This window comes from Microcaecilia unicolor, chromosome 1, assembly GCF_901765095.1.
Source record: "Microcaecilia unicolor chromosome 1, aMicUni1.1, whole genome shotgun sequence".
Taxonomy (NCBI): domain Eukaryota; kingdom Metazoa; phylum Chordata; class Amphibia; order Gymnophiona; family Siphonopidae; genus Microcaecilia; species Microcaecilia unicolor.
The window spans coordinates 81,627,751-81,648,891 of NC_044031.1; the positions used below are offsets into that span (position 1 = coordinate 81,627,751).

Sequence of the window (21,141 nt, forward strand, 5' to 3'; positions counted from 1 at the left end):
TAAGTACATCATGCTTAGTACTTGACAGTATTAATTGGCAATCTTTTGTCTGATTTTTATTGTTATTTAAAGATACCCGATCTACTACAATCTCTTTTGCAACCTCACTATCAGGATACTCTATCTTCCCTGTTATGGTGATATCTTTGAAAGATACCTTATCCCGAACCATGCTCTTTTGAGCGACTGTCGGCCTTCCCCCCATTTCTAGTTTAAAAGCTGCTCTATCTCCGTCCAGTTCAGAGCCCTCCCGTTCGGGTTGGCTACTGCTCCGCGGACCTTCTCCAAAGTAATGGTGGTCATCGCGGCCTTCCTGAGGAAGGAAGGAGTTCAAGTCCATCCTTATCTGGACGACTGGTTGATCCAAGCCCCCTCTTATGCAGAGTGCGGCAAAGCTGTGAACCGGGTGGTTGCTCTTTTGAGCTCCCTGGGGTGGATCATCAACTGGGAGTAAAGCCAGCTGCGCCCGACTCAGTCCCTGGAGTATCTGGGAGTTCGATTCGACACCCAAGTGGGCAGAGTGTTCCTGCCAGACAATCGGATTGTCAAGCTTCAGGCTCAGGTGGACTAGTTCCTAGTAGCCTCTCCTATTCGGGCTTGGGACTACGGGCAGCTGTTGGGCTCTATGACGGCCACGATGGAAGTAGTGCCCTGGGCCAGGGCTCATATGAGACCACTACAACAATCTCTGCTGCTGCGCTGGACTCCGATGTCGGAGGATTATGCTGTGCGCCTTCCCTTGGACCCAGCAGTGCGCAAGGCGCTGAGCTGGTGGACGCAGACAGACAAGTTGTCTGCAGGAATGCCTCTGGTGACCCCGGAGTGGATTGTCGTCACGACAGACGCCTCTTTGATGGGCTGGGGAGCCCACTGCTTGGGAAGGACAGCGCAGGGGCTCTGGTCTCCTGCAGAGGCAAGTGGTCTATCAACCTCCTGGAACTCAGAGCCATTCGGTTGGTGTTGTTGGAGTTCATCCCGGTACTGGTGTTGAAGCCTGTACGGGTCCTGTCGGACAATGCCACGGCTGTGGCCTATGTCAACCGCCAGGGAGGTACCAAGAGCGCCCCTCTAGCCAAGGAGGCTATGAATCTATGCCAGTGGGCGGAAGCGAACCTGGAGCAGCTTTCAGCGGCCCACATTGCCAGAGTCATGAATGTCAAGGCGGACTTTCTCAGTCGCCATACCTTGGAGCCCGGAGAGTGGCAGCTATCTGCTCAGGCGTTCTTGGACATCACGAAGCGCTGGGGCCAGCCGAGCCTAGATCTGATGGCGTCATCGGCCAATTGCCAAGTGCCGCGCTTTTTCAGCAGAGGACGGGACCCTCGATCCCTGGGAGTAGATGCTCTTCTCCAACAGTGGCCGACACAAGAGCTTCTCTATGTGTTCCCGCCCTGGCCCATGTTGGGCAGGGTGCTAGACCGGGTGGCAAAGCATCCCGGCAGGGTAATCCTGGTGGGTCCGGATTGGCCCAGACGTCCCTGGTATGTGGACTTGATCAGGCTCTCAGTCGGCGATCCTCTGCGGCTGCCAGTGGAGCAGGGCCTGTTACATCAGGGTCCCGTGGTGATGGAGGATCCCTCCCCCTTTGGTCTTACGGCCTGGCTATTGAGCGGCAGCGTCTGAGAAAGAAGGGCTTCTCAGACAAGGTCATCGCCACTATGCTGAGAGCGAGGAAGCGCTCTACTTCTACTGCTTACGCCAGGGTTTGGCGTATCTTTGCAGCGTGGTGTGAAGCAGGCTCACTTTTTCCCTTCACTGCTCCAATTTCTTCAGTGTTGGCGTTCCTGCAAGAAGGTCTGGACAAAGGCCTGTCGCTCAGTTCCCTGAAAGTTCAGGTAGCGGCTCTGGCTTGCTTCAGGGGCCGCCTGAAGGGTGCTTCCCTGGCTTCGCAGCCAGATGTGGTGCGCTTTCTCAAGGGAGTTAATCACCTGCGCCCTCCTCTGCACTCAGTGGTGCCTGCGTGGAATCTCAACCTGGTGCTAAGAGCATTGCAGAAGCCGCCTTTTGAACCCTTGTCGAGGGCATCTCTGAAAGACCTGACGTTGAAAGCAGTCTTTTTGGTGGCTATCACTTCAGCCAGAAGAGTTTCCGAGCTCCAGGCACTCTCATGTCGAGAGTTTTTTTTCTGCAGTTCACTGAGGCAGGAGTGACTATTCGCACAGTGCCTTCCTTCCTGCCCAAGATTGTTTTTCGCTTCCATGTGATTCAGCAGCTCTGTCTCCCTTCCTTTCGTAGGGAGGTCTACCCAGAGGAATACTCTGCTCTCAATTTCTGGATGTGAGACGAGTCATCATCAGATACTTGGAAGTGACCAATGATTTCCGGAAATCGGATCATCTGTTTGTCCTGTTTACAGGTCCTCGTAAGGGTCTGCAGGCTTCTAAGCCTACAGTGGCAAGATGGGCAAGGAAGCCATTGCAGCGGCTTAGGGTCCGTCTCCTTGGAAGAGATTTGCAAGGCGGCAACTTGGGCTTCGGCCCATACCTTTGCCAGGCATTACCGCTTGACTGTGGCTGCTCTGGTGGAGGCCCGGTTTGGAGCTTCAGTGTTGCGGTCAGGGATTTCTATGTCCCGCCCTGGGTGAGTACTGCTTCGGTACATCCCACCAGTCTATGGATTGATCAGCTTGATGATATGGAAGGTAAAATTATGTATTATACCTGATAATTTTCTTTCCATTAATCATAGCTGATCAATCCATAGCCCCTCCCAGATATCTGTACTGTTTATATTCTGGTTGAATTTTAGGTTCAAGTTTAGCCTTCAGTTACTTCAGGAGGACTTCGTGTTCAAGTTCTTCTTTCACTTGGATTCTTCAAGAGTTGAGACGAGTTTGTGTTACAGTGAGCTGCTGCATTCCTCTCCCCTCCGTTTTACGGGGCTGGATTGAGATTTAAATTCTGCCGGCACTCCCTCACGCTTCGTGCGGCTGTAGGGCAGCTTTGTACCCCTCCCGCTTCGGCGGTGTTAGGGTCAGTCAGCTCCTCCCGCGGTTGCGGTTGCAGGATAAGCCAGATCCCCCCGCATCGGCGGGTGTGGTGTCCCTCCCCCGGTCCGCGGGGATGAGCTGGACGGATTCCCCTCCCCCACTTGTGTGGGGATGAGCTGGGTTAATTCCCCTCCCCCGTTTCGGCGGTGGTGAGCTGGGCAGAGTGTCCCTTCGTGGGTGTAATTCTCTAAGTGCTGAGTCCTGCGGATGGAGCTTTGATATCGACATACTGAGGAGTTTCCGGCAGCACATGACCACATCTAGGGAGGCAAAAGTTTGCTCTCTATCTCCACCTGCTGGTAGATGGACACAACCCACCAGTCTATGGATTGATCAGCTATGATTAATGGAAAGAAAATTATCAGGTATGATACATAATTTTACCTTACTAAAGTCTCCAATGACCTATTACTGGCTAAATCCAGAGGTCAATATTCCATCCTCATTCTTCTTGATCTTTCAGCTGCGTTTGACACTGTCGATCACAGCATACTTCTCGATACCCTGTCCTCACTTGGATTCCATGGCTCTGTCCTTTCCTGGTTCTCTTCCTACCTCTCCCTCCGCACCTTTAGTGTTCACTCTGGTGGATCCTCTTCTACTTCTATCCCTCTGCCTGTCGGCGTACCTCAGGGTTCTGTTCTTGGTCCCCTCCTCTTTTCTATCTACACTTCTTCCCTTGGTTCATTAATCTCATCCCATGGCTTTTCCTACCATCTCTATGCTGATGACTCCCAAATCTACCTTTCTACCCCTGATATCTCACCTTGCATCCAAACCAAAGTTTCAGCGTGCTTGTCTCACATTGCTGTCTGGATGTCTCAACGCCACCTGAAATTAAATATGACCAAAACCGAGCTTCTCATTTCCCCCCCCAAACCCACCTCCCCGCTCCCCCCATTTCTATTTCTGTTGATGGCTCTCTCATTCTCCTTGTCTCCTCAGCGCAAAACCTTGGGGTCATCTTTGACTCTTCTCTCTCCTTCTCTGCTCATATCCAGCAGATTGCCAAGACCTGTCGTTTCTTTCTTTACAACATCCGTAAAATCCGCCCCTTTCTTTCCGAGCACTCTACCAAAACCCTCATCCACACCCTTGTCACCTCTCGTTTAGACTACTGCAATCTGCTTCTTGCTGGCCTCCCACTTCATCACCTCTCCCCTCTCCAGTCGGTTCAAAACTCTGCTGCCCGTCTCGTCTTCCGCCAGGATCGCTTTTCTCATACTACCCCTCTCCTCAAGTCGCTTCACTGGCTCCCTATCCGTTTTCGCATCCTGTTCAAACTTCTTCTACTAACCTATAAATGTACTCACTCTGCTGCTCCCCAGTATCTCTCCACACTCGTCCTTCCCTACACCCCTTCCCGTGCACTCCGCTCCATGGATAAATCCTGCTTATCTGTTCCCTTCTCCACTACTGCCAACTCCAGACTTCGCGCCTTCTGTCTCGCTGCACCCTACGCCTGGAATAAACTTCCTGAGCCCCTACGTCTTGCCCCATCCTTGGCCACCTTTAAATCTAGACTGAAAGCCCACCTCTTTAACATTGCTTTTGACTCGTAACCACTTGTAACCACTCGCCTCCACCTACCCTCCTCTCTTCCTTCCCGTACACATTAATTGATTTGATTTGCTTACTTTATTTTTTGTCTATTAGATTGTAAGCTCTTTGAGCAGGGACTGTCTTTCTTCTATGTTTGTGCAGCGCTGCGTACGCCTTGTAGCGCTATAGAAATGCTAAATAGTAGTAGTAGTAGTAGAGATGTACTGAAAGAGGATGGGGGTGCTGTGGAAGGGTATGATAGAGAAAGGAGATGGGTCTCTGAAGGGGATGATTGAAGTACGTAAGTATTGCCATACTGGGACAGACCAAAGGTCCATCAAGCCCAGCATCCTGTTTCCAACAGTGGCCAATCCAGGTCACAAAAATGCCTGGCAAGATCCCAAAAAAGTACAAAACATTTTATGCTACTTATCCCAGAAATAGTGGATTTTCCCCAATTTAATAATGGTCTATGGACTTTTCCTTTAAGAAGCCGTCCAAACATTTTAAAAACTCTGCTAAGCTAACCCGCCTTTACCACATTCTCTGGTAACGAATTCCAGAGTTTAATTACACTTTGAGTGAAGAAACATTTCTCAGATTTGTTTTAAATTTACTACTTTGTAGCTTCATTGCATGCTCCCTAGTCCTAGTATTTTTGAAAAGAGTAAACAGACGCTTCACATCTACTCGTTCCACTCCACTCATTATTTTATAGACCTTTATCATATCTCCCCTCAGCCGTCTTTTCTCCAAGTTGAAGAGCCCTAGCCGCTTTAGCCTTTCCTCATAGGGAAGTCATCCCATCCCCTTTATCATTTTCATCGCCCTTTTCTAATTGCACTATATCTTTTTTTAAGATGCAGCGACCAGAATTGAACACAATATTCAAGGTGTGGTCACACTATGGAGCGATACAAAGGCATTATAACGTCCTCATTTTTGTTTTCCATTCCTTTCCTAAGATTCTATTTGCTTTCTTAGCTGCAGCAGCACACTGAGCAGAAGGTTTCAACGAAGAGTGGAAATGGGCTTAAAAAAGATGGTGAAGGAAAGGCAATAGGAGATGGAGTAGGGGGTAAAAGATAGAATGGACTTGGAGATAAGGAAAGGAAGGAGAGACAGTGATGGAGCTTGGGCTGATGACGGGATGAGAGGCCACTGTAGATGAGTACAAAAGATGGAAATGAGGGACTGAGAAGGGGAATAGGAAACCTGAGAAAAAGAAAGACAGATGGGGACAATGGAATTGCCAGAGGGAATGAGAAGGGGATGGGAAATGCTGGTAGGTAGATGAGAGGTGAAATGGAAACTGGACTAGAGGGTGAAAGAGAGGGAGAATAAGGGATAAAAATCATATATAGGTGGATATAGAAGCAGAGAAGAGAAAATGGAGAAAAGAAACATAAAAAAAGTAAGATCAATACCAGATGGATATAGAGAAGGAAGGGGAAAAGGACGAGAGAAAAGAAATGGAAAGGCAGACTTGAAAAAGAATTTGGAAGACCGACACAAAAATTAGAACAGATTGGGACCAACCCAGTTAGAAAAGTGCCCAGACTACACAGTTAGAAAAAATATATTTTTATTTACTTCTTTTCAAGAATTGGAATGTGTTTATTTGAGAAATGTACATCTTATCTATTTTTGTATTTAGCAGAGTACAGGAGAAAATGCATGTCTGTTTCTTTTACCAAAATTGCCCACTTATAGAGTTTGGCTTTCTTGCACAGAGGGGAAGGGGGTCTCCATTTCAGTTTTTGTCTGCTTGTTCTTTTGTGGTCCCTGATTTCACAGATGAGGCAATATACAGAACTAACTCATCTGGTGACATTACTCTTGAAGGTATAAAATTAATTGTTATCACCGTTAGCCATTTTGCCTCCCCACTACTGCATTTCTACATCTAGACCAGGGGCGTATCTGCGTAGGGCCACTCCTCCCCCTGCCGACCCACCCGCGGAAAGGGAATCCATTTCCAAAGCTCCGGAGTCCAAATGACTCCGGAGACCACTGTTCCAACATCCAACAACCCCCCCCCCCCCAAGCTCAAAAAGTAGAAGCCCCGCCCACAGAATGGTAGACCCGCCCCCCCCCTCAAAGCTGCAAGTCAAAAGAAGGAGGGATTTTGGGTCCCCCGCCAGCAAAACTACGCGACGGTGGGTGCAATGGCCACGGTGGGTGGGATGGCGACGGGCGGGTGCATCGCCGCGGGTGGGATGGCGGCGGGAGGGGAGGCATCGCACGGAGGAGGCGCTTCATTCCTTCTTCTTAAAAGCAGGATCCTCTCCCCCCCAAAAACTGAACCACCCAACACACACACACTCTCATCTGTCAGCGCTTCCTCACCCCCCCCCCCCCCCCCCCCACACTTACTCACTTTCATTTGGCCACACTTCCTCAACGCCCCCCCCCCCCAACACACACACACTCTCATCTGCCAGCGCTTCCTGAAACCCCTGCCCCCCCCCCCTAACACACTCACTCATCTGGCTGTGGTTCCTGACCCCCCCCCCCCCCACACACACACACACACTCACTCTCATTTGGCCACACTTCCTCAACGCCCCCCCCCCCCCCCCCAACACACACACACACTCTCTCTCTCTCTCTCATCTGGCAGCGCTTCCTGAAATCCCTGCCCCCCACACACACACTCACTCACTCATGTGGCAACCCCCCCACCACCACACACACACACAATCAGTCTCTCATATCGCACCGCTTCCTGAAACCCCCCCCCCCCCCCCCCACACACTCACTCTCGCTCATCTGGCAGCGCTTCCTGAAGCCCCCCCCCCACACACACACACTCATGTGGAAACACTTGATAAACCGCCCCCCCACACACTCACTCACTCATCTCGCACCACTTCCAGACCCCCCCCACCCCTCTTCTTCCAAGCTGAAACCCCCAACACACACACACCCCCACACACCCTCCAACACACACACACACACACTCTTTCTCACTCTCATCTGCCAGCGCTTCCTGAACCCCCTCCACCCCACACACACTCTCTCTCTCTCTCATCTGCCGGCGCTTCCTGAAACCCCGTACACACACACACACAGACACTCACTCTCTCTCATCTGGCACCGCTTCCTGAAACCCCTGCCCCCCCCCCCCCCACACACACACACACACTCACTCACTAATCTGGCAGCCGTTCCTAAACCCCCCCCCCACACACACACACTTACTCACTCTCATTTGGCCCCGCTTCCTGAACCCTCCCCCCCCCCCCACACACACTCTCACTCTTCTGCCAGTGCTTCCTGAACCCACGCCCCCAACCACACACACTCACTCTCATCTGGCAATGCTTGATAACCCCCCCCCACACACACACACACTCACTCATCTGGCAGCACTTCCTGAACCCCCACACCCCTCTTCTTCCAAGCTGACAACATACCCACACAACACACACACACACTCTCTCTCACACTGTGTCTCACATACGCACTTGCACACACTCTCATTCTCACACACACACTCTCTCACAGACACACTCACACCCAGACTCACTCTCTCTCTCTCACACACACTCACACTTTCACTCTCTCTCACACAGTCACTCTCACATACACTCTCCCAAACATACACACTCCAAGGAAAACCTTGCTAGCGCCCATTTCATTTGTGTCAGAAACAGGCCTTTTTTTACTAGTATATATATATTTGTTTTTTTGTTTCCATATGATTTTTTTTTAAATCTTGAGTACATTAGCTTAACATATTTCATATTAATGTTATTTATCATACACACTTTAACTCTGGCCTTTATTTTTAGAACATTTCTTTCTTGGGCACAGGGTGGAAGAAACTCTTTTGAAAGAAGAGCTTTTTTACTTTCTTTCATACTGGTATATTATAGAAACAAGGGTCAGCCTACAGGTTGTAGATTCTAAGGCTTAGAGAAGGGCGCCCATCTTTCGACACAAATCACAAGATGGGCATCCTTCTCCCAGGGTCGCTCAAATCGGCATAATCGAAAGCCGATTTTGGACGTCCTCAACTGCTTTCCATCACGGGGACGACCAAAGTTCACGGGGGCATGTCGGAAGCATAGCGAAGGCGGGACTGGGGCGTGCCTAACACATGGGCGTCCTTGGCCGATAATGGAAAAAAGAAGGGATTCCCTGACGAGCACTTGGGCGACTTTACTTGCTCCATTTTTTCTTGCGACCAAGCCTCAAAAAGGTGCCCGAACTGACCAGATGACCACTGGAGGGAATCGGGTATGACCTTCCCTTACTTCCCCAGTGGTCACTAACCCCCTCCCACCCTAAAAAAAAACTTTTTAAATATTTTTTGCCAGCCTCTATGCCAGCCTCAAATGTCATACCCAGCTCCCTGACAGCAGTATGCAGGTCCCTGGAGCAGTTTTAGTGGGTGCAGTGCACTTTAGGCAGGCGGACCCAGGCCCATCCCCCCTAACTATTACACTTGTGGTGGTAAATGTAAGCCCTTCAAAACCCACCAGAAACCCAAAGTACCCACATGTAGGTGCCCCCCTTCACCCCTTAGGGCTATGGTAGTGTTGTACAGTTGTGGGGAGTGGGTTTTTTTTGGGGGGGCTTTGGGGGGCTCAGCACCCAAGGTAAGGGAGCTATGCACCTGGGAGCAATTTCTGAAGTCCACTGCAGTGCCCCCTAGGGTGCGCGGTTGGTGTCCTGGCATGTCAGGGGGACCAGTGCACTACGAATGCTGGCTCCTCCAACAACCAAATGGCTTGGACTTGATCATTTCTGAGATGGGCATCCTCGGTTTCCATTATTGCCGAAAACTGGGGACAACCATCTCTAAGGACGACCATCTCTATGGTTGATCTAAATGTTGAGATTTGGGCATCCCTGACCGTATTATCGAAACGAAAGATGGCCGCCCATCTTGTTTCGATAATACGGGTTTCCCTGCCCCTTCGCGGGGATGTCCTGCGAGGACGTCCTCAGGAAAACTTGGGCGCTCCGTTCAATTATGCCCCTCGATATCTTTTTACTGGACTGACTTACAATACCTGTGACTAGTTTTTGAAATTTTGTTCCATTTATTAGGTTTGTCCTTACTTGTACATATGTAAGTGGACTAACATGGAAACCACAATACCTTTTTCTAGTAGCAAGAAGATATGCAATTACCACTTCTGCATCAGAACAAATATCAATATTTCTTGTTAAATATGTACATATAAATTTTTTTACACTACTGAGATGTTTCCTAATGTTTTTGCTCTATATGCAGATGGTATTCTAACCACAGTAAACCACGTGTGTTCTGTAGAAGCAATAGAACCCGTCCCCACCTCAGTCTCCAAAATGCAGAACCATGGCCTCTCACGTCTAGAATCTCAAGAAGGTATTTGAACCAGAAACTGAAAGATAACTACAATTAACTTCTTATATGTACTTGAAAGAATGTAGAGAGTTGGACGGATTGATTTTTTTGTTTGTTTTCTTTTTATGGACAGAAATGTTGGGTCTTTCATTCCAGATAGCCTCACTAGATGAAAATGGTATTCTTAATTTGTGGGTAAGTAGATATTTTGAATAGAGAAAAGCTCTAGTATTTCTTCCTAGATGAAAATGGTATTCTTAATTTGAGGGCAAGTAGATATTTTGACTAGAGAAAAGCTCTAGTGTATCTTCCTGTGTATACAGGTATATTTTAGTGGATACTAAGGTTGCAAATGTTGAAGGAATGTGTGAAGATTAGGAATAAGAATTATTCTTTGTCACGAAATGCCTAGCTGAGGCATCCAACGGTATTGCTGTGATTAGTGCACGCCAATTCCTGTGTTAAAAAAGAGAACTTGTTTTCCAGGGCGGGGAATAGTCATTCCCTGCAGTAATCGGGCAGGATTAGTGTGTGAGCCCTTATCACCATCTAAATAGGTGGCAGTAAAGGCTGAGGCAGGAATGGCCACGTGCGAATTGTGAAATTAGTGCATGACAATTACTGACACAAATTACAATTCCGGCATTTTTCCGCCATTCTAGAAAGTGGGCAGCAAACCCATGCGCTAATCACAGCGCCAGCCACTGTCTAGCGCAACTTGGTAAAAGGACCCCTTAGTCACTCTTTATCGGTTAATATAATAAAATCATGCTTAAAATTAATTTAAATTGATGGGGCAAACAAAATAACAATTACAAAATAATATAGCTAAAAACAAAACACTTAAACCTCAGCTCAAATGATAAAATCTCGCTTATCTCATGCCATAAACTTTTGTTGAAGTCAACTCATTTAGCCACTCTTTTCCAGTTAATATAATACATTCAGGCTTAAAATCCATTTAAATTGATGTTCAGGATTGTAGGTTATTCCAAATGATTTGCAAAATTGATAACTCTTTAACTGTTTTCTAAATGCTAATAACTCTAATGGTAAAGTGTTCCAAAGGTTTGGGCCAGCCAATTGAAAAATAGAAGCATGGCAAGTTAATTGATAGATTAGAAGGATTATTGTGTGTTCATGTAGACTGTCATGTGTTTATGCATGTACAATGTTCTGTTTGTGTAGTAGTACTACAGAAATGATAATTAATAGTAATAGGATAAGGCTTTATGTCAGACATAACCCTCCCTCCACCACACTAAAACAATACCACTAATTTAATACCATTATTTATATTCTGCATTTTGTATATAGATGTCAGTACAGAGTGGATTACAGTATTATTGCACAGCTCCTTTACAGTGTTGAAGTTAAGTGAAATGTAAGAGAGTTGAAAGTGGAAGCCATTCATAAAAGGGAACTGAAAAATTAGAGGAGTGGAAAGGAAAGGTGAAACTGATGACATGGTTCACTTGGGAACCAAATGACCTAGCTAGAAATCAGCAATCAAATCAGTGTAATATGAGCTCTCTTTTTTAATATTCATTGTACAAATGTTATTTTAGTTTCTTACTCATCAGAATAAAATATACAGGATTGATAGATCATAAGGATTTAGTACAGCCACTTCTGAAGAAACTCATACCAAACCAGCCCTCTGTGGGCACATTCTACATGCTACCCAAAATCCACAAACCTGGAAACCCTGGCAGACCAATCATATCGGGTATTGGCACACTCACGGAGGAAATATCTGGACTTATAGAGGGGATTCTGAAACCTCTTGTGCAGAAGACAAACAGCTTCATTCAAGACACCACAGACTTTCTGAATAAATTGAAAAATATCAAGCAATTACCACCGGGTACCCTTCTGGTCACGGTGGATGTAGAATCAATATACAGCAACATTCCCCATGTGGATGGCATATCTGCATGTAAGAAGCTCCTAAAAATATCCACACTGGACCATCAATACTCACCAGAAACTATTACAAAATTAAATTTATTCTAACTCACAACTATTTCCGCTTTAACAATGATATCTACCTACAAATCATAGGTACTGCGATGGGCACCAGGGCCGCACCCCAATATGCTAACCTCTTTATGGCTGAACTGGAAGAGACATTTCTGAATACATATTAGTCCACACCCCTAAAATACTACCGGTATATTGATGACATTTTTATGATTTCAGCCAAGGGCGAAGAAACTCTAAAACAATTTTACAGTTCTTTCAATACATACCATTCTACAATCAGATTCAAAATTGACTACTCCCCATAAAAAGTCAATTTTATGGACACAGTTTCAATCAGCAATGGCTACATACAAACATCCATATATAGGAAACCCACATACAAATGCAGCTACCTCCACAACTCCAGCTTCCACCCTTCACATACAAAAAAATCCATTATCCACAGCCAAGCCACAAGATACCACCGTATCTGCTCTGACCCAGGGGACAGAGATAGGCACCTCAAAATCCTGTTGCATCCTTCGAACAGAAAGGATACAACCCCAAAATAATCTCCAAGAATATTGCCTCCTCCCTCACAGGGCCGTGCCTAGGGTCTCTGGCGCCCCCCTGCAGACTATCAGTTGGCGCCCCTACCCCCCGTGAAAATGATCACGCCCCCCCCCCCCCCCGGTGAAAATGATCGCTCACCACTTGCCACACTGACAGGAATTGTCAGCAATATTCTTAGAAACAAATTGCTATACATTGCAAAATAAGATAGCAGATGTAAATTCTCAAAGTGGACATATTCCAAACGCTATTTAGACAAAAATTAAACTGAACCCCCAAGATGCCAGACTCTGCATACAATGCAACACCACAGAAACAGAAAATGTCCCCTAGTACTGTGCAAAATATAAAGACTGCAGATGTAAATTTGAAAAAAACTAACAAGAACCAATCACCACTTTACAAATTAACAAATAGAAATAAAACAAATATAGAAAATAAAATAATACCATTTTATTGGACTAATACAGTACATTTAGCTTTCAGAGGCCAAAACATCCTTCCTCAGGTCAATACAGTATAGTGCTGTTACAGTATCCTATCCTGACCTGAGGAAGGGGGTTTTGTTCTCCGAAAGTTAGTCAAAATGTATTAAAATTAGTCCAATAAAAAGATTACCTATTATAAACATTTATTAACACAGCTACAATACTACTGTATCCTAAAGCAAAAAAATAAAAGTAAATATTTTATTTACAGTTTGTTGTCTCTGGTTTCTGCTTTCCTCATCTTCTTTTCACTGTCTTCCTTCCTTCCATCCAGCATCTGTCTTTGTTCTCTCTCTGCCATCCAGTGTCTGCCCTCTCTGCTGTCCCCTTCATCCAGTGTCTGCCCTCTCTCCCTGCTCCTTCCATCTACATCTGCCCTCTATCTCTGCCCCTTCCATCCACCATCTGCCCCTGTCTGCCCTCTCTCTCCCCCTTCCATTCACTGTCTACCCTTTCTATCGCTTCCATCCACTGTCTGCCCTTTCTCTATGTCCGCTCAATCCACCATTTGCCCTCCCTCTCCCATCCATCAAGGTCCCTCTCACTCCCCCTTCCATCTAGGATCTGTCCCCTCTCTGTGCCCCTTTTTTTCAGCCCCCAGTTCCAGCCCCACTATCCCACCAGTCCCCAGTTTCAGCCCTAGCCCTTTTCTCCCACCAGTCTTGAGCTTCGGCCCCCAGCCACTTCTCCCTGTCCCCTTTTCAGCCCCCAGTTTCAAACGCAGCCCTTTTCTCTCACTAGTCCCGAGCTTCAGCCCCAGCCACTTCTCCCTGTCTTCTTTTCAGCCCCCAGTCCCCACAGTTTCAGCTCTTGTCCCTTTTCAGCCCCCAGTCCCAGTACTAGCCCCCTTATCCCACCTACCCTCCTTTTCAGCCCCCAGTTCCAGCTCCCTTCATCCACATGCCTTGCATTAGGGCCTCCCCTTTCAGCCCCAGACCCCATCTGGGCTCCCCTCCCCATCCCCTTCTCCCATCTGGGCACCCCACCCCATCCCCTTCTGCCATCTGGGCTCCCCTCCCCATCCCCTTCTGCCATCTGGGCTCCCCTCCCCATCCCCTTCTGCCATCTGGGCTCCCCTCCCCATCCCCTTCTGCCATCTGGGCTCCCCTCCCCATCCCCTTCTGTCATCTGGGCTCCCCTCCCCATCCCCTTCTGTCATCTGGTCTCCCCACCCCATCCCCTTCTGTCATCTGGGCACCCCTCCCCATCCCTTTCTGTCATCTGGGCTCCCCATCCCCTTCTCCCATCTGGGCACCCCATCCCCTTCTCCCATCTGGGCACCCCATCCCCTTCTCCCATCTGGGCTCCCCACCCCATCCCCTTCTGCCATCTGGGCTCCCCTCCCCATCCCCTTCTGTCATCTGGGCACCCCTCCCTATCCCCTTCTGCCATCTGGGCTCCCCACCCCATCCCCTTCTGTCATCTGGGCACCCCACCCCATCCCCTTCTGTCATCTGGGCACCCCTCCCCATCCCCTTGTGTCATCTGGGCTCCCCTCCCCATCCCCTTCTGTCATCTGGGCTCCCCATCCCCTTCTGTCATCTGGGCTCCCCATCCCCATCTGCCATCTGGGCACCCCTGATCCGACCCGACTACCAGCTCTGTCGAGATGACAGCGGGTGGGGGGGGGGGGGGGTGCTCCGCTCCCGCTGCTCCCACCCTACCTTCTTTTAAAAAATAAATCAGTAAAGCGGCGTGGCAGGCAGCGCAGCTTCGCGTCTGCCCTGCTTGTAAAACAAGTAGATCTCCTCGTCGGGCCTTCGCTCACTGGGTCCCGCCCTCCTCTGAGGTAACTTCCTATTTCCTCGAGGGCGGGACCCAGTGAGCGAAGGCCCGACGAGGAGATCTACTTGTTTTACAAGCAGGGCAGACGCGAAGCTGCGCTGCCTGCCACGCCGCTTTACTGATTTATTTTTTTTTTAAGAAGGTAGGGTGGGAGCAGCGGGAGCTGAGCACCTCCCACCCGCTGACACCCGGGGCGGACCGCCCCCACCGCGCTCTTGGTTCCCTCAGTGTCCGCCTTCTTCTGACGTCAGAAGAAGGCGGGACACTGAGGGAACCAATGAGTGCAAGGGAAGGGAGACGTCGGCAGCGCTTTCACCGACGCTGCTGCAGCCTGCGACCGAGGTAATTTAAAGTCCTCGGCGGCGCGGGGCGAGGGTAAGCACCGCGGTGGCGCCCTCCAGAGGTGGGCGCCCCCCTGCGGCGCTTACCTCGCTTACCGCATCGGCACGGCCCTGCTCCCTCAAAACACCCAGGGAAAATCTGCTACAATACAAGGAAAAGAAAGCCACAGACAGAACCCCCCTTATAGTGACATACAACCCAGAGCTGGAAAAACTGAGGAAAATCATAAGAAATCTGCAGCCACTACTCCAGGAGGATGAATTACTGAAAGAGATATTCCCATCCCCACCAGTGCTGGCCTTCCGACAGCCACCCAATTTAAAACACAAGCTACTGAGAAGCAAGCTCTCAACAGAGACCCAAAAAGAAGAGAATGGCACATATCCTTGCAATATATCCAGCTGCAAATTATGCCAAAACATTTCACAGGACCCCACAGTCATTCACAAAGGAAAAATATTCAACATAAAGGAATCCTTTACATGCTCATCTTCCAATGTGGTATACATCATTCAGTGTAAAAAATGTGACGAAGGGTGCTATATTGGAGAAACAAGCCAGATGCTGAAGAAGAGATTTAATTTACATAGACATCATATGAAAAATGCCAGTGCCAACCAGGATGTTACCTCTGTGGGACAGCACTTTACAAAACCAGAACACTGTACTAATGATTTTATAGTGAGAATACTTAAAGGAAACTTTAAAACAATACAGGAACGCAAGACCTTTGAAGTCAAAATGATTAAATATTTTGACACCCACCAGACAGGACTTAACAAAGATCTGGGTTTTCTAGCCCATTATAAATTATGAAATTTCACTGCTTTGTCACCCTCTGATCACCATGCATATCTCCCTGTCCCCCATCCTCTCAGCCCTCTCTGTTTCTCACAGCCCACCCCTCCTTCATCCTTTCAGACTGTCACTGAAATACTTTGATGTTTCACTTATATATGCTGTTACTTATCAAAATTTGCTTATTTCTGATCTGACGAAGAAGGGCTACCTTTGAAAGCTAATCAAAAAATGTATTTAGTCTAATAAAAAAGGTATCATCTTATTTTCTTTTCTATGTTTTATTTTATTTTATTTCTATTGACTAGAAAAATATAGTAAATCAAGGTTATTTGGCAGCAGTGTGGTTCTTAGCTGTAACCACTAGGCTACTTCTCCACTACTGATGCCTAATGGACCTTATGCTCACAGTGGTTTCAAGCCGCTCAGAGCTCATGTGATGCCATCTAGGCCACCCAGCAGCTCAGGTAGAATCTATCTTGATGACTGATCCAGTTGAATCTGGTTGGAGCATCTCCTTCAAAACTCCTCCATCTCAATTTGTCCTAACCATTAATGTGTCTCATTTCAGCTGGAATTCTAGTCACCCAATTAAAAAAAAAATATGGAAAACTGGAATTTACATAGAGGAGTGCTGCATGTAGGAGCTTTGGTTTGCTATAGGAAAACAATCAGATAAGCTTCCTAGAGCTAAGGGTGATCGGGAATGCTTAATTGGCTTTCACAGATTGATTATCCAACAAAATCATCCTAATCAATCAAGTAGCTATGATTTGTGTCAGCAAGCAGGAGGAACAGAATCATGCCCCCTACACAGAAGACTGTGAGGAGAAGGAACTGGATCATCTTGCATGGGATGACGGTAAGAGCCATGTATCTGGCAGGGAAGGACTGTGTACTGATGGACAAGCTGAGTCAAATCCTGCAATTACAAAAGTGATTCCTGGAAAGAGGAGTAGCAAGCAAGACATTCCGTGAATGGAGGACATCTACAGTAAATTTGTTAGCTTCTCTGATCAGATGCCTTCCTTCTAGATTTCCATTCTGCTAGTAGCTCATTTTTCTGATGGTAAAACACTTCTAAAACTCAGAAATGACCAGGAAACTATAATACTTAACTCTTTATTGTCCAAGATAAATCTGGTTCCCCTTCATGTGGGTATTGTGCATCAGGGAATCCCCAAGCCCATCTTTCCCCAGCCCTAATCATGCAGAATCAGGGAAGTCTGTTGCATGCCAGTATATCAGATTTCTGGCTCTCGCAGTCTGGATGTTGAGAGAGTAATATTTAGTTCAGTGAATTTGCCTACTAACATCACGTAAATCCTTCTGGCTTCTAGGAGAGGCTCCACTAGGAAATCTTACAATTCTAAGTGAAGAGGTTTGCTATCTGGTGAGATGGAGAGGTCCTAGATACACTTTTCGATCCCACACAAACCCTGCTTAAATATCTTCTGCATCTGCTAGTCAGGTTAGTAAATCAGTTTCCATAGGGTTTATCTCAGTGCAGCTGATGCATATCACCACCATGCAGAAGACAAATCTCATCTCTCTGCAGCTTTTAGTTGTTGGCTTGATTTTATTGAAGTCTAGCATCATATCTTAGGACCTCAATATGTCTCACCCAACTGATGAAAATTTCTTGAGTCATGCAAACTGAAATTTCTGGCCTGAAAAATCTTATTTTGGGTTGGGATCACTTCAGCATGCAGAGTCAGTGAGCTTCAGGCCTTAGAGCTTCAGAACTACTTAGGGTAGTTCTGCCTAGGTGTTGTCAGATTTCAGCCTTAACCAGTTTTCTATCATGTCCATGATTCTGAGCATGGTTTGCGCGGTTCAGAGGTAGCTAAAGCTGTTAGAAAATCGACGGCCCAGGAGACCGAAACTTTTCTTTAGAAAAAACTAGAAGTTTGTAGAGTGCTTGCTCACGCGGGCCCGAGTGCACCGCGCATGTGCGAGCCGCTTCTTGCCCGTGACGCGAGCGTGACTGAACTAGTTTCTTTTCTTCCGCGCTTGAGGAGAGTTGGTTTTCAGCTGCTCTCGTTCGTTTAGCTCAGGAGACTGTGTTTCTTTACGTTTTACGCGCCCCTTTTCTTCTTTTTTTTCTTCTTTTCTCGTTCAAAAAAAAAAGTTACTTTTCCTCTATTTTCTAGTTTTTTTTCTTCCCGCTTGAAAATTTCCTTTCTTTTTCCGTTTGCGGCCGCGTTTTTTTCCCCCTTTTTTATTGTGCCCTTTCCTTGGCACAATCGAGCCGTTTAATTTCGCGGACACTATTTTTCCGCCCACGTCATTGAGGACTCCCAGCGGCTTCAAACGCTGAACTCGCTGCAACCGGACCATCTCAAGTACCGACCCCCACGCGTGGTGCCTTCAGTGTCTTGGGCCCGATCATCTTTTGGCTGCTTCTAAGCTGTGCAAGTTGATGAAAAAGAGGATCCAGGTAGCTCGAGAGGCTCAGCACGAGTGGCTTTATCCAGATCGGTCCGGTCCTTCGACGTCGGCATCAACATCGGTACTGAGGTTGGCGGCGTCGATGTCGAGGGAAGCAGTATCAAGAGTCCAGGTAATGGCTGCCGAGAGACCACTTAGAGCTGGGAGCAGCGAGGCATCGAGTGGGTCTCCACCCATCTCGAGGCCTACTGCTATGCAGGCCCCCTGGGACCGACTGTTGTCGGACCCGGACCCAAGGAGGCATGAGGATTCCACGTTCTCCTCGGTACCGAGGAGTATCGATGACGGGCGTCGAGTGAAAGCTAAGAAGCATCGCCATCAATCTCCTTCCAGACACGGTACCGAGAGCTCCGGGGAGCCGAGGGAGTCGGCACCCGAGAAGCATCGGCGCCGGGAGGACCACTCACCCTCCATTTAGGAGGTGCCGATGCGTCGGTCGTCCAGCAGCCTGGTACCGGCTTTCGACCCCCTCAGATTCTGGCACCGACTCCTGTACCGGCCCCACAGCCTTTTTCGATGGCAGGTCTCGATGAGCGTCTCCAGGCCATCCTTCCAGAAATTCTGGAAGGACTGCTCCGTCCATCTGCTTCGGTACCGGGGGTGCTTGTGCCTCCCGTACCTACTGCTGAGACGTCGTCTGGCCCATCTCCTGTGAGGAGGTCCCCGCCCTCGGTACCACTTGCGGTATCAGAACCGGTTGCCACCCGGGTTGACTCTCCCTCGACGTTGGTGGAGGAAGCTTCACTGCAGTCCAGGCAGGGGTCGACTTCTCGACATCCCCCACGAGGACGTCGATCCTCGAAGTCGAGACAGGCTTGGGTTCGGGCTGCTCTTCGAGAGCTTCTGTCCGATACTGAAGAGGAGCACTCATGGGGAGAGGAGGAAGACCCCAGGTATTTTTCTGAAGAAGACTCCCAGGGGCTTCCTTCTGATCGTACTCCACCTATTGAAGTTAGACAATCTCCACCTGAGAGTCTTACTTTTTCATCTTGTGTGCGGGAAATGTCTAAGGACATTCCATTTCCCATGTAGGCTGTGGATGAGCCCAGGGCTGAGATGTTCGAGGTCCTGGATTATCCTTCTCCGCCTGCAGAGGTTGCAACGGTCCCCCTGTACAATACACTCAGGGAAGTGATGTTGAGGAATTGGTCTTGCCCTCTCTCTAATTCAGTTGTCAACAAGAAGTCTGAGTCTCAGTACAGAGTCCATGGTGAGCCTGTGATGGTGAAGGCCCAACTTTCTCATGATTCTATGGTGGTGGACTCTGCTCTCAGAAGAGTCAAGAGTACTAGAGACTATGCCTCGGCACCCCATCGAGGGAAACAGCATCAAGAGATAAGGTAATGGCTGCCGAAAGACCTTTTACAGCTGGGAGCAGTAAGGCATCGAGCGAGTCTCCGCCCGTCTCGAGACCTCCTGCTATGCAGGCCCCACGGGACTGCCCTTCGTCGGACCTGGCCCCGAGGAGGCATGAGGATTCCACGTCCTCATCGGTACCAAGGAGTGTCGATGACGGGCGTCGAGCGAAGGCAAAGAAGCATCGCCATTGATCTCCTTCAAGACACGGTACCGAGAGCTCCGGGGAGCCGAGGGAGTCAGCACCTGAGAAGCATTGGCGCCAGGAGGACCGTTCTCCTTCCATTCAGGCAGCCCGGTACTGGCTCTCGAGCCCCAACGGATTCTGGCACCGATTCCTGTACCGGCTCCACAGCTTTTCCCAATGAAAGCTATTGATGAACGTCTCCAGGCCCTTCTTCCAGATCTTCTGGATGCATGGCTCTGTCGTTCTGCTTCGGTGCTTGAGGTGCTTGCGCCTCCCGCGCCTACTGCTAAGACGTTGCCTGGCCCATCCCCTGTGAGGAGGTCCCCGCCCTCGGTACCGCTTGCTGCACCAGAGCAGGCTACCACCCGGGTTGACTCCCCCTTGACGTCGGTGGAGGAAGCTTCACTGGAGTCCAGGCAGGGGTCGACTCCTCGACATCCCCCATGAGGACGTCGATCCTCGAAGTCGAGACAGGCTCAGGTTTGGGCTGCTCTTCGTGAGCTTCTGTCCGACACCGAGGAGGAACGTTCATGGGAAGAGGAGGAAGACCCCAGGTATTTTTCGGAGGAAGATTCCCAGGGGCTTCCTTCTGATCCTACTCTGCCTATTGAAGTCAGACAATCTCCACCTGAGAGTCTTACTTTTTCATCTTTTGTGCGGGAAATGTCTAAGCACATTCCATTTCCCACAGAGGTTACAATGGCCCCTCTGCACAATACGCTCAGGGAAGTGTTGTGGCGGAATTGGTCTCATCCTCCTCACGATTCTATGGTGGTGGACTCTGCTCTCAGAAGATCCAAGAGTACTAGGGACTATGCTTCGGCGCCCCCTGGCAGAGAGTCTAGGACCTTGGATTCTTTTGGGAGGCGTACAAGGAAGTACTTGGAATAGAATCCCAGCCCTTCTTGCCCGGGTGGTATGGGCTCGATCGCATTGGCGCTGAGAAGGGCGGAGAGTTCCTCTGCAAGTACCTGCTGTAGGACTGAGCTCCCGGTGGGCAATTTGGAGGTTTTGATTCTAGATTGAGAGTGTATCCGAACCGGACTATTTGAAGAACCCACCTGTCAGAGATTATGAGAGGCCACCTTTGCTGAAAAAATATTAACCTCCCCCCAACAGGTAGATCATCCGGCACGGGTACTTTTACCTTGGCTATGCTGCTCCGGAGCCAGTCAAAAACTCGTCCCTGGTTTTTGCTGGGGAGCCGGAGGGGCCTTCGGTGCACGCCGCTGACGGGAGCGGACCTGCTGGGAACGAGCCTGAACAAGCTGTTGAGAGGCAGGAGTGTACCTACACTTGTTATAGGAATAGGGAGCACTCCTCC

General features: G+C 48.7%; 1 protein-coding gene across 3 annotated transcripts in view; it reads left to right on the forward strand.

The window, feature by feature from the left end:
• WDR60 (WD repeat domain 60) overlaps positions 1-21,141 on the forward strand; it is a 303,464-nt gene that overhangs the window by 201,679 nt on the left and 80,644 nt on the right. For all 3 annotated transcript variants that reach the window (XM_030198750.1, XM_030198757.1, XM_030198766.1), the window contains exons 17-18: positions 9,780-9,893; positions 10,006-10,067. In XM_030198750.1, the coding sequence (XP_030054610.1) occupies positions 9,780-9,893; positions 10,006-10,067 (176 nt within the window). The remainder of the gene's footprint in view (positions 1-9,779; positions 9,894-10,005; positions 10,068-21,141) is intronic.